Source organism: Mus caroli, unplaced genomic scaffold, assembly GCF_978045245.1.
Source record: "Mus caroli unplaced genomic scaffold, Mus_caroli_1 scaffold_2, whole genome shotgun sequence".
Taxonomy (NCBI): Eukaryota; Metazoa; Chordata; class Mammalia; order Rodentia; family Muridae; genus Mus; species Mus caroli.
In genome coordinates, this window is record NW_028227257.1 from 109,106,094 (window position 1) to 109,120,299 (window position 14,206).

The window sequence follows — 14,206 nt, forward strand, 5'->3', positions numbered from 1 at the left end:
AAGACTAAGACACCCCCACCCCCAAGAAACAGGTTTTAAACATAGGGAACAGTTAGTTAAAACTTTCAAAATGTAATGTGTTTTGGACTTTAAATATTTATCTATGGGTATATACACAAAGGCCAAAGCAAGTTGCCAAGTGGCCTCTGTCACTCTCAAAATACTTTGAGACAGGGGCTCATGATTTATTGGTTAAGCTGGAAGTCAGCAACCTTCAACAATCCTGCTCCCCTCAAAGCTGGGTTTACAGGAGCATGCTAGATAACCAGTTTATTGCCTAGGTGCTGATGTCTGCGCTACAGGGTAAGCACTCTTTTAATCTCTGAGCCCTCTTTTCAGATTATTTTTAGGTTTTTGAGACAAGGCGTCATGGAAACCTATGCTGGCCTTGAACTCAAGGAAATCCCCCTGCTTCAGTCTCAATACTTGATTACATGTGTGTACCAACACATACAACTAAAATGCAAAGTTTTAGTGTAACTCAAAATATTTATCCTAAAGCCTTAAGCACCACATTATAACTTAATATACTACAACCAATCATTTATTTTACTGTTTAAGAAGAAAGCAGTGGGCAGTGGTATTTCACAAGCCATCTTTTATTAATGCAATATATGTTCATAAACTCTAGACAGTATTTTAAAATATACAATCTCTCAAAAGAAATATTCCACTAAGGAGAACATAGATAACTTTAGGGTCATCAGAGGTTCACAGCACGATGCACAGAAATCTGCAGGTATCCTGGGGAACAGGGGCTTCACTCTTGAGCAAGTCGCTCAATGACACGCCGGTAGTCCTCCACCAGCTCCTGAAATCGCTCTTCCAGCTGCTCATGCTGCACACTTATTTCTATCTGGTTCATCTGATTTGTCAGCTCTTCTGGTCTCAGGCATTTCTTCATCTTGGCAAGATCCCTCTGCTTTTTCTAAGTAGGAAGCAATTATAATATTTTAGACAAAAAAAAAAAAGCACTTGTTCATATAGCTACAATTGAAATCTTTAAGTAGTAGGGGCTAGAGATGGTTCAGTAGTTAAAAGCACTAACTGTGCTTAGGAGGGCCTAGGTTCAAGAGGATCCATGCCAGCTCAGCTCACCTGTAACTCTAGTTCATTAACCCAGACACATAAACATAAAACAAATTAATTAAAAATATTAGTGATGCCAGGCAGTAGTGGCGCATGCCTTTAATCCCAGGATGCAGAGGCAGGTGGATCTCTGAGTTCTGCTCTACAGAATGAGTTCTGGGACTTGGAGAAGTTCAAGAGACAGTGAACTAAGAAGCTAAGATCCAATCTCAGACTAACAATCTAGTCTGGTTGGAATTCTGAACTGTTAGTCTGTTTAGTCTTTCAAAAGGCAGAACAACTCAAACTACATTAAGCCCATTCTAGAACTAATAAATGTTCCTTAAAGAGAACCCATTTATAATTTCTGACTACCAGGCAAATATGCAATACTCATTACTTTAAATCTATAATCATACATTCTAAGACAAAGTGGAATAAAGTACCAGAGGTAAGTATGTATAAACCATCCACCCACCCAACTGAGACAAGCTCTGTTTGGCTGAAGTTGAAGGTACGTAAGAACTCTGTTGGCTGGAACTGCCATCTACCACCTGCCTCAGCCTCCTCCCATGAGCTGGGATTAAAGGCACACATCACCATGCTCGACTTAAGAGATAAATAAGACTTTATCTCACCTCCCAAATCCCACACAAACACAACGAATTTGATGCTCAAATCAAACTGCCCTTTAATATTTTAAAATATACTAAAATTATTAAAAACAGCATTTTAATATTCTTTAAACCATGTATTCTACATTGTAAATGTATGTATGTATGTATATATATATATGAATGTTTCACAAATTAAGGTTTTGAGACTTAAGGTTTCAAAATTTCCGACCTCCTGTTTCTACTTGAGTGCTTAGATTGTTAAGTATGCACCACTGCTCACAAGCTATGAAGTGCTGCTGGTCAAACCTAGTGCTGCACGCTAGGCATGCACTCTACTAACTGAGCTACATCCCCAACCAGACTCTGAACTCTTGACCCACACTGCCTCTACTTCTTAAGTGCTGAAATCATAGGTACGTGCCACCTCTTTATAGCCCTGGCTGCCCTAGAACTTGCTCTGTAGACGAGGCTGGACCCCAACTCACAGAGCTCTGCCTATCTCCACCTCCTGAGTGCTGGCATTAAAGGTGTGCACCACCACCCAGCTTTGCTTCTCTCTCTCTGTTTTTGAAGTGTGTGTCTATGTGAGTATTTGTATTCAAAGATGCCCAAGGATAACATGGGCTATCCTCCTTAGAAATGCTGTCCACTTCCTTTGAGACAAGTCTCTCACTAGCCTAGAGCTCACTAATTAAGCTACAATGGTCAGCTAGTACGTCACAGGTACCTTGTCTCCAGATCCCTACCATCTTCTATTATTAAGCACATAGCACCACACTAGCATTTTTTCGTGGGTTCTGAAATTAATCATGCTTGCACAGCTTTACTGAATGAACCATTTCCTATCCTGTACAAATTAAAGTTTTAAAGAATGTGTTTAAAAAAAAAAACCTTCTAAATAGACTTTTAGGAAAATACATGCAAAAATATCTGACAAATTGAACAAGCAATGTAAGATAAACTAAGGATGTGTCTGGCCATTCAGATTTTTAAAGGATATATATATATAATTATATATACTTATATATTTTATTATATTTATATATTATTATATATTATTTATGTAGTTTTATATTATATCTTTCCTTTCGGAAAGTCCTAGCTTTCCTTTCTTAAACAGTGAATATAATATAGCCAAAGAACAAAATGGTTAAAAGCCTGGAGGGATGGCTCAGTAGTTAAAAGCACTGGATGCTATTGAGGACCAGACCCCATGTGAGCAGCCTACAATCTTCTGTTAACTACAGTTCAGGAGACCCAGCACTGCACTTCTAGTCTCTGTAGGCATCTGCAATCATGCTATTCATATCCCCCCAACACATACACACATAAAGAAATCGGTATGGAGAGATTATCGGTGGCAAAAAGCACTTGTTGCTCTTCCAGAAGACTCAGACTCAGTACTTAGCAGCCACATGGCAGCTCTCAACTGCCTGTAACTCCAGTTCCAGGTGATGCCCTATTCTTGTCTTTGCTGACACCAGGCATGCATGTAGTACACACACATGCTGTGACTCATAAATACACTCAATTTTCCAAGTCACACGAACACCAGGGGTACCAAAAGCGTCTCAAAGTCTGACCTTGTAAGGACTAATTAGTCTTCTTTTAATATCCAGTCTGTAGCTTCTGTATTGCTCAGCATCACTCATGTCAGTCACCAGCAGTCGAAGAATTTCATAAACCCTTCTAGCATGTTGCTAAACAAATGAAACAAGAAAAATATGAATACTTTCATGTTATAAAACAAGTTTTTCTAAAAGAACACATAATTTACTTAATATCTGTAATAGACAAAGAATTATGAAAACCAGCAGAGAAAAAAATAAAAGACAGTCTCTGCTCTCAAGAAATTAGTAGCCTTGAAGATAGTAACAAGTGACCAACAGCCGGGCGTGGTGGCGCACGCCTTTAATCCCAGCACTCGGGAGGCAGAGGCAGGCGGATTTCTGAGTTCGAGGCCAGCCTGGTCTACAAAGTGAGTGCCAGGACAGCCAGGGCTACACAGAGAAACCCTGTCTCGAAAAACCAAAAAAAAAAAAAAAAAAAAAAAAAGTGACCGAAGTGTTATAGGACACGGCGGTAGACAGCTTGGGACTGAGAAATGGCCGAAGAGGATTCTTGTGAGAATGAAAAGTAAAATCTGCCCTTGCTCAGTCTCTCTCCCTCTTTTGCATGCATTAATGCTTGTGTGCAGCTCAAGATCTAACCCAAGGACTAACATACCCTAGACAAGTGTTCTGTCAGTGAGCTATACCCCCAGCCTAAGCTGAATCTGAGAAGAAACATTATCCTACAAACGGGAAGGAAGGCACTACCTGTAAATTTTTGCACGTGCACATAGAACATAGCAGCTTGTTACTGCTGGAGCATTTGAAAACAAAAGCAATAGAAGGAAGACACTGGTGAAGACAGACAGGAGTGACAGACAGGGTTAAAGAACCAGCCTCCAACCTAGTCGCTATCAAGTTTTTCAATAGAAGCAAAAGTGATGTGCACAAATTTTTGCTCTAAGTAAATAATTTTTTTTTAGCTGCATACAAATGGTACAAAAAAGAGAAACCAATTAAGTCACTAGAAGCTGCTCAGTAGTGGACCACTAGCCCAGCAGTCTTAGGTCAAAGTAGGGAGGGGTGGAGGCAGAGAGGGAGGGGGAAGGAGGAGGAGCATAGAGGTGAGAGGGAGGAGGGAGAGAACAATTGCTTGCACAAACATTCAGCTAAGCTGTGAGACAGGGAAGTAACTCTTGAAGAACTATGATCAATTCCCAGCACCCACAGGGGCAGGCAAAACACTACCTATGATTCTAGTTTCAGAGAATTTGATGGCCTCTTCTGAACTCTGAAGGCTCCTACACACACAGCACACCTATGATCAGGCATACACATGCACATGCACACAAAAGAGAAATATTTTGAAAAAGCTACACTATTAAATAAAGCAACCTTCTCTTTCCCTTAAAAAAAAAAAGCAGTAAACACAATGAAGACATACACAGACACACACAACACACACACAAGAAGAACCTTAAAGGGACAGGGACTCTATAGAGATGCATAGTAAGTCGGGGAAACTATGAAATGATTGGATCTTTATAGAGCAGAGAACAGAGAACTTGGGTTTAAAGGTTGAAGATTTAAACAGGTATCTGCACCTGTAAAAGGTCCTATTGTGCCTGGGGACAGTTAAAAAGACTGAAGGGCTATGGCTGAAGTTAAGTGGTAATGTACCAATCTAGCATTTGATTCAATTCCCAGATGGCAGGGAAAATGGTTTGAGAGAGGGGGCGGGAGGAGGGAGGGAGGGAGGGAGGGGAGGAAGGAGAGGGAGGGAGGGAGGCAGAGAGATTGATTGGCAAGTTTTGGTATACTGAAGCCAAAGAAGTAGTGCTCCTTTTCTGTTTATTACTTCGATTGTGAATTTATTTTGATGGGAAGTAGGCTATAGGAAGGCTATTTTAACTTCTCAGAAGTGTTTTTGAGGGGAGTCTGAAAAACCGAATCCCATCTGGTCAGGGAAACAGAGGAAGTGTGCCTGACAAAAGGAATAATATTTATACAGGAATGCAGAAGTAGTACGATTTGGCATACTTGACAAACTGCAAGTTCAGCAAAGCCAAGTGCAAGCAGAAAGTTGGAAGAAAGCAGAAATTAGCCAAGTGGCAGATCCAGACACAATGGGCGCAGCATGCCCTACTTAGCAGTTTCCTTTTTGGTTAAACCATCAATTGTTGAAAAATATGTTCATATACACTTTGAAAGCTAAGCTATTAATTACTTAATAAATACAGGTTTACTATAGTAAATCGATATAAATTATTTCTAAATATATATTCTCTATTTTAGATAGGAAGACATTAAAGGGCAGAAGATAGGAAGTTTCAGTTCTTATTATATTGTTGAAAGTAATCAGCAGGTATTGGCCTATAGTTTTAAATGAAGCACATGTGGGAAAAAAATCTAGATTTGAAGATTTAGATGAAAATTATCAAGTAGAATGAGAAAAAAGTGAATATGAATTAGTCTGAAGAAGTTACATTTAAGAAGCATCTAAAGGAATAGAAGCTAAGGGAAATCTGCAATTAGGGCTGAAATGGCACATGGGAATCCAAGACCTGTGTAGCTCTCAAAGCCAAGATGGCCACCAGTGTCAAATGGCTTGTCCTTATCAGGAGCACTCTGAAGCCATGCATTTTCATAATCCAATTCCTACTCACTCTTCAGTTTTTATTAAAGGCTATCTTGGCAAGTTAGTTTTATTAAAGGCCAATTAGAAAAGAAGTGCAAATCACTGGGCAGTAGTGGTGTGCACCTTTAATCCCAGGACTCAGGAGACAAAGGTAGGTGGATCTCTGTGAGTTCAAGGCCAGCTGGTCCACAGAGAGTTCCTGGATAGGCAAGACTCTTAGAAAAACTCTCAGAGAAACTCTTAAAAAAAAAAAAAGAAAAGACAAAAAAGAAAATTTCATTAACTTTATTAGTTACAATAAAAAATTCACAAAAAAAAAATTCACATTAAAATTCATTTGAATGTGGGAAAAAAAAATCCACCACGATGTACCCTCTCATTCTTGAATGTGTACTAACATGTATAACTTCTTTGATATGCCAAGTTTTTGCCTATCCCTATCTTGGTTTTTTTTTTTTTTTTTTTTTTCTTTTCTAGACAGGGTTTCTCTGTATAGCCCTGGCTGTCCTGGAACTCACTCTGTAGACCAGGCTGGCCTTGAACTCAGAAATCCACCTGCCTCTGTCTCCTAAGTGCTGGGATTAAAGGTGTGCGCCACCACTGTTCGGCTCCTAACCCTATCTTAAGATATCTATGATTTTAAAATTTAAACAAATATACAAAGCATAAAGAATGAGGACTGGTGAAGTGGCTTAGTGGATGTTATGTGCAGTCAAGTATGAGTACCTGAATTTTGTAAGGAACCAAACAAAGCATTTTGAATAAAACTTCCATTTTGAATAGGGGTTAAATAAAGTTTAAATTCCCAAGACCTCTCTGAACTAACATCCTGCTTAGCAGAAAAAATCACATGTATGGGTAACTGACATTCTGGTTGGCAACTTCCCAACCAATGGGAACAGGCTAAGTGTACCACAAAGACATGATCTTAAGGAAGTCCCCTATCTCTAAATCCTGACTGGTGGGAAAATATAACTGTAATTTGGCACAGTTGTTGATAGATTCTAGGCTTATAAACTATGTGTGACATTCTGGCTTGTGGGGGGGGGGGGGAGGTCTCAGTTGAGCACCTGAGTGTGTTCTGGGACTCTAATCTACAGTAGCGACCTGAGTACAATAAGCTTTTGTCATCTGCTTGTGAATATTCAAAGACAGTCAGCTCCTAAGTCTGTGCTGCTATCCCTGACTAGTCAATTTTTACTACTCAATTCAAATCAAGATCTTGCTTTGTGACTGCTTGTGTTGTTTTGGATTTTCAGACCCCAACAATTTAGCCCCTGAAGTCCATGTGGTAGATAGGAGAAAACCAACTCTAGGGAATTGTCCTCTGACCCTCACACTCACACAGACACATATGTGTTCTTCAAGCCCCAAATGTTTAAAAAAAAACATTAATGCAGAAAATGAAGCTGGGTGGTGGTGGCATATACCTTGAATCTTAGCACTTGGGAGGCAGAGGCAGGTGGATCTCTCTGAGTTCAAGACCAGCCTGGTCTACAGAATGAGTTTCAGTACAGCCAGGCCACACAAAGAAATCCTGTTTTGAAAAAGCAAGCAAACAAACAAACAAAATGAAAGTTACATGTTTTCTTAGCACCTTTCTACCAATATGTCTCTAAAGACAGAACAATTTCACAGCTTAGTGCTATAGGGCTGGAGAGGCAGCTCAGAAGTTAAGAGCACTGGATACTCTTCTAGAAGACCTGGGTTCTATTCTCAGTACCAACATGGTGGCTCACAGCTATCTGTAACTTCAATTCCAGGGGATCAGATGCCTTCTTCTGATCTCCTCAGGTACCAGGCACTCACAGGGTGTAGAATACATGCAGGCAAAATACGCACACCCATCTATGGCCCACCCCAGCTTTATTTTTATTTTTAAAAGATCTTACTGCATTTCCTTATGGGTGGTAGTCTGAGGACAACCTTCTGAAGCTGGCTTTCTCTTTGACTATGTGGATCCTGGGGACTGAACTCAGATATCAGGCTTAGCACAAACTACCCACTAAGCCATTCTGCCAGCAGTTTATTTTTTAACTCATCTTTGATCTGCTTTTTATACTTAGTACAACATACGATGTACTCTCTTCTCATTTTATCAATAAGGAAAGTGAGCATGTACAGGATAGTATGTATTCCCTTGTTAGTCTATCAGTTAGGAAAGTAAGGTACAAAGCCACAAACTAAACTGCTACGGATGACAGAGACAAGTTCTAGACTTAGGCTTGAAGGCAGTCTTGACTTCAGAGCCTACACTCTAACTACTGTTGCTTCCACACATCTTAATGTCCTTACAATATAGTTACTTCAAGATTTTTTCAGTCTTTTTCTCCTACAAATAAAAATAAAAATACCTTATTTATTTTGAACATTTGCTGTGCCTGTATTGCCATATCTTCACTGAATCCTTGCAGTAATCTTTCCCGGGAGAAACTGGGCAAAAATTGACAAAACTTCACAAGCACAAAGTCTCTTAGTTTCAAATAGCTTCTGGATGGATCTTCCGCTAAAAAATGAAAAAACAGTAGTCTTTACCCAACACAATTTCTCCATCATTTGTAATCCCAGTAACATGCTTAAAAAATAACATTCCTAGCTGGGCGTGGTGGCGCACGCCTTTAATCCCAGCACTCGGGAGGCAGAGGCAGGCGGATTTCTGAGTTCGAGGCCAGCCTGGTCTACAAAGTGAGTTCCAGGACAGCCAGGGCTACACAGAGAAACCCTGTCTCGAAAAAACCAAAAAAAAAAAAAAAAAAAAAAAACCAACACATTCCTAACAACTATTATATCAACTAAAATTCACACTCACACTATTGATGAAAAGAGAGCTGCTCATTTTGCATATCATCTTTTGTTTTGTTTATTTTTTGAGACAGGGTTTCTCTGTGTTACAGTCCTGGTTATCCTGGAACTTTCTTATAAGGAAGACCAAGCAGGTCTCAGAGATCCATGCGCCTCTGCTTCCTGAATGCTGGGGTTAAAGTCATGTGCCAGGACCACCCAGCAGTATATCAACTTTTTTACTGGAATGTTACCACATGCATCTTCATTTTAGCTGCAGTCAATGTGGCCATATAAATGAAATGTTTAGATTCGGACAACAATTTCCAATGCATTCACTTTTTGGTAGCTAAGAACTCCAAGGTCAATTGTAACTTTTTAAGAGACTTTAATTTATTGCTTGATAACTTCATACACGCACATGTGTTTTAATCACATGTGCTTTAATCAACCCCCTCCCTCTTTGTTCTCCCCTCCAATTCATCCCATATTCCCCAAATGTAATAACTTCTTTAATCCAACAACTTTTATGGTCCTTTATAACACCTCCTGGGGAATATGATAAGGACATAATTTTGATCTTTCCTTAATCATTTCTGAATATCACAGATCTTTTATGTTTCCCTATAACTACACTAGGCTAAGTAGCAGCTGAATTAATATTGGAGCAAGAAGAGTAAAAATAATACTGAACAGAGTTGTTTCATTCATAGACATAGGATCATGGAGAAGTTATCCCACTTCTGTGTCTCCACTTCCTGACGAGTTGAAAAGTTAAAATAATCAATGCCAGGCTGAAGAAGTGGGGCTTCAGGTACAGGCACTTGTTACACAAGCCTGGCAACCTGGCCTCAGTTCCTAGATTCCATTTAAAGGTGGTCACAGTTATTAACTGTGACCAACACACATGTCCATGCATGCATTCACGATTAAAAAAAATGTGGGGTGTGTGTATGTGTGTTTGCTTCCATGCATGTCTGTGTACCATGTGCATCAGTGCCCAAAGAGGCCAGAAGAGGGAATTAGACCTACTGGACCCAGAGTTATAGATAACTGTGAGCCACCTTGTGGGTGATGGGAATCAATCCTGGGTCCTCTGGAAGAACAGACAATTTCAATGTTCTTCACTGCTGAGACATCTCTCTAGCCCCTCAAAAGACTTTCTGATGTCACTGGGCAGTGGTGGCACACACCTCTAATCCCAGCACTTGGGAGGCAGAGGCAGGAGGGCTTCTGAGTTTGAGGCCAGCCTGGTCTACAGATTGAGTTCCAGGAACAGCCAGGGCTACACAGAGAAACCCTGTCTCTGAAAAAAAGTCTTTCTGATGTCAATATTACCTCAAAGCTACAACAATTCAACAGTATAACACCAAAATAAGGACAATAAACAGCCTGATGAAGTGGAGAATCCAAAATAAACCTATATATGATGGCCATTTTCTGACAAATCTGTCAAGACAATTCAATACAGGAAGTCTACATCAGGGATCTCTACAAGCAAGGGCAGTAAAGCTGGATCTCATCTCCTCAAGCCAGTAAAACCTCTTAGAAGAGAGGTGTGCATAAAGCTTCATGACTCGTCCTTAGGCAATGATCTCTTAGATACAGGAACAAAACCACAAGTGAAAATAGGGAAGCTGCATCTTAGTGAAAGGCATTGCAAACAATACCATTAGGAGACAAGATCTTTAAAACACATAGGATAGGGACCATGTGTTCAGACCATTAAAGCTTTTTACTACTAGGTAAAAAGATAACCCTTCTATAAAAATGGGCATAGAACCAAAATAGTTATTTTTTAAGAAGACCCATAGACAGAATGGAAAAACACACATCATTAGCCACAGAGGAATGCCAATCAAAACAATGAGCTACCATTTACTATCGACCAGGATGAAGAGAACTAAAAAGTCAGTAACAAATCTGGTAAAATGCAGCGACTGAGACTCTCGCGCACGACTGACGTTACTGTAAAACACTGCAGTCGCTTTGGAACACAATCCAGTGATTTTTTTTTTAAAGGTTTGACACAAATGTTTTTCAAATTTTCCATCCTTAGAGATGTAAAACAGAAGTCCATATAAATGCACGTACACTTGCCAGGCATGGTAGCACACACCTCTAATCCCAGCACTGTGGGGTGAGTAGAGGTAGGTCTCTATGCATGAGACTAGCCTTGTTTACACAGTGAGTTCCAGGCCAGCTAGGACTACATAGGACTCTGTCTACAAATGGCAATTTAAAAAAAAAAAAAAAAACAAAAAAAACAAAACAACTTGGTCACAAATGTTCCCATCATTCTTATAAGCCAAAAAAATGGAAACAACTCAACACCCCTCCCCCAACTGATAAATAAAATATAATACATTCAAACCATAGAATATTACTTGGCAATAAAGAGAAATTAAGTACTGATCCTCATACTGTCAGAAACATCACAGAAAATGAACAGTACTTTCTTCTTTTCTGTAAATGAGCTACTTATATGGTAGGTCAATGAAGCTTATAAAAGTCAAAGGTGGGTAAATATAATATACTCAATCCATAGGGACAGAGTGCCTATGCTACTTGGTTATTAGCATCACACCCATGTAGGTAATAAGTAAATATTATTTGACTATGGCTTTAAAAAACATAACTGAGACCCCATCAATTTATTAGTCTGATGATAAGAATGAAGAAACTGTAGTCTTCCACTGCTGGAGCCCCCTGCCCCCATTCTTTGGAGTTTTCTCACTTTTCCCTAATAATCTACATCTGAGACACCTCCCAGTTCCCCTTCTCAAAAAGTTATTTTCAGTAGTTGACTCTGGAAGTTATATTTACCTTATAACTGCACTGCATTTCAGATTAATACTAAATTCTGAAATGAACCACTGTTTTCTTTCTCTTCTCCTTTGTGTTATTACTGTTTTGTCTTTGAAACAATCAAGTTTTCTTTGCCCTGTTTTGTTGTTTGCTTTGTTTGTTGAGGCAGGGTCTCTAGATGGCCCAAAACGTCCTCAAAGTTATGATCCTTCTGTCTCAACTTCCTGAGTGCTGTATTACAGGCATGCACCAAAACCTGGTTAGCTCTCTTAACCTCTTCACATCAACCTTTACTGCTATGTTCTTTTGTTCTATAGAACATTCCTAGGGCTTCTTATAAACCATGTCTGCTGGCAACAGACTTCCTTGGTCTTCATTTTATCTTTTTGTAGGCTGTTTTTTCTGAATATAGAAATTGTATCCTTTTAGATCAATTGTGAATAAAGTATAATCAGACCCAACGAACAGTCATGTTCTTGAAGCCCCAGAACTGGGAGGTAAGTAGTCTCTTTAAATGCCAATGCCTAGAGTTATGTTAAAGCAATAGAATATGGACCACGACAGCCACTTAACAAAAGACAAATTCCAAATTTGATCATGGCCATCTATATTACTCATTCATAATGATAAAAGACAAAGTACTTTCCTGGTTAGACTGGGAGCAAGGAATAGGTACTATCTGCCCCTATTTATAGTCAGATTTTTATTGGAAGAGTCTTAGCTATATAATAAGACAAACTAAGTAAGTAAATAATGCAGCTAAGGACAAAGAACTTTTATCTTTATATGTGGTTGACATGATCTTGTATATAAAACATACTAATCTAGAACCACTACTAGTAATGAATGAATTTATGAAGAAAAGATGCAAGCTATAGGATCACTTTACAGATCCAACTACAAGCCTTGAGTGACAGTGCAAACCTATACTCCCAACACTTGGGAGTATAGGCGGGGTGATCATGAATTTAATGTAATCCTTGACTAGTTACCAAGTTTGGCCTGGATTATGTGAGAACCTGCCTCAAAACACAAAAACAAACAACCAAACTCATTTACGTACACTAACCAAACAAAATAAAATTAAGACAATACCTTAAAAGAGAATAAAGTATTTACAATATAAGAAAAAGCAGACTTGAAAACTACAAAACTGTGGAGAAATACTTGGTGTGGGGCACTGGCTACTGAACCCAAGACTTTGTGAATGATGCATGTTCTATTATTTACTATAGCCACAACCTGCCTAAAAGAAATAATAAAACTCTAAATACAGACAGACCTTTCATGTGGACATTTGAGGACTCTCAGTATTAAAAATGGCCACTCTCAGCCGGGAGTGGTGGCACACGCCTTTAGTCCCAGCACTTGGGAGGCAGAGGCAGGTAGATTTCTGAGTTCGAGGCCAGCCTGGTCTACAGGGTGAGTTCTAGGACAGCCAGGGCTACACAGAGAAACCCTGTCTCAAAAACAACAAAAAAAAAAGGCCACTCTCTTTAAATTGGTTATTCAATGAAAGCCTTATTAAAACTGAAGAGCCTTATTTATGATTTCCAAAATTTGATTAATAGACTCTGTGGCTTTTATGGAAACATTGTATAAAGAACATTATATAAAGAAAACAATTTTAAGACACAACAAAGTTGGAGGACTTTTACTTCTTACTTCTAAACTCAATGTAAAGATCAAGGCGCTGATGTCGCTAGAAACTCTACACCTAAAGAAAGAGACCACAGTGGCAGGTGGTACCCACACTCCAAGGAACCCAACGAAGGTTGATAAACAGGCTAAGGGGAGGAATAAAGATGGTTGAATTGGGGCTGCAGGAGACCTTCCCCTCTCCTGAAGAACTCTAGCTTCAGACAAGAGTAAGAATATGGACATCTGCCAGCAAAGCTGTAAAGGTGTGAAGGGTTCAGCAGCACTGGCAACTACTTAGCACAACCAGAAAAGCTACTCATCTGGATCAGAGCGCTCAGAACTCGGAAGTGGGTACCACTGCAGCACTCACTCCTTCCTGCTGTCAGGAAAGTCACTTAGGGAAGCTAGGAGAAGCTAGGAGGAGGGGCAGAGATAGAAATCTGTAGACTATCTCACATATACTGAAGACTAAGTTTCAACTTTTGTTGTAGGATGATGAACTTCTGGTATAGAGTGCAGGTCTAGATGAGGAGCAGTTTCTGACAGGTCTGCTGCACAGTAGAGTGTGACTACTGGGATATGCTCCTGTCTGTGTTGACTGAATACTCAGCTCAGATATAACAAGATGATATGGTTCTAGCATTAAGGACAGTCATAGAAATTTTTACAGTATTTAATAAGCTATCATATTTATGATCAACCAGTTATCAACAAAGGCCACCACAGCAATTCAACAGGGAAAAACACCTGTCAATGAACAGTCCTAGAACAACTGGATATCTTGGTCAACACAATTTCTAGGCCAGCTAGGGCTTCAGTGAGAGTCCATCTCAAAAAAGAAAAGGAAAACAGACAAAAAAAATCAGAATAAAACAAAAAGAAAAAAAAAAATCTAGCCTTTGCCTTCAGATGAGAGTACCGTTATACTATACAAACAAAAAACAGAGGAAACAAAAAACCTCCAAACATATCTAAGACTTCAATGGTGTGAGGAGACTGACCACAAGAGACATGCGTTAGAGATGCCGGCAATATTCTAGCACAGGGTTATAATGATGGCTCAGACATGCTAGACAGCTTTAGTGAACTCAAACTGTATCTCA

The 14,206-nt window shown here is 39.5% G+C and overlaps 1 protein-coding gene across 1 annotated transcript in view; it reads right to left on the reverse strand.

The window, feature by feature from the left end:
• Window positions 1–587: 587 nt before the first annotated feature.
• The window catches only part of Hat1 (histone acetyltransferase 1), a 46,348-nt gene continuing 32,729 nt past the window's right edge, over window positions 588–14,206 (reverse strand). Inside the window, exons 9-11 of the mRNA XM_021155531.3 lie at window positions 8,228–8,379; window positions 3,269–3,385; window positions 588–928 (exon numbers count right to left, since the gene is read on the reverse strand). Coding sequence (XP_021011190.1) covers window positions 761–928; window positions 3,269–3,385; window positions 8,228–8,379 — 437 coding nt within the window. The 3' untranslated portion in view covers window positions 588–760. The remainder of the gene's footprint in view (window positions 929–3,268; window positions 3,386–8,227; window positions 8,380–14,206) is intronic.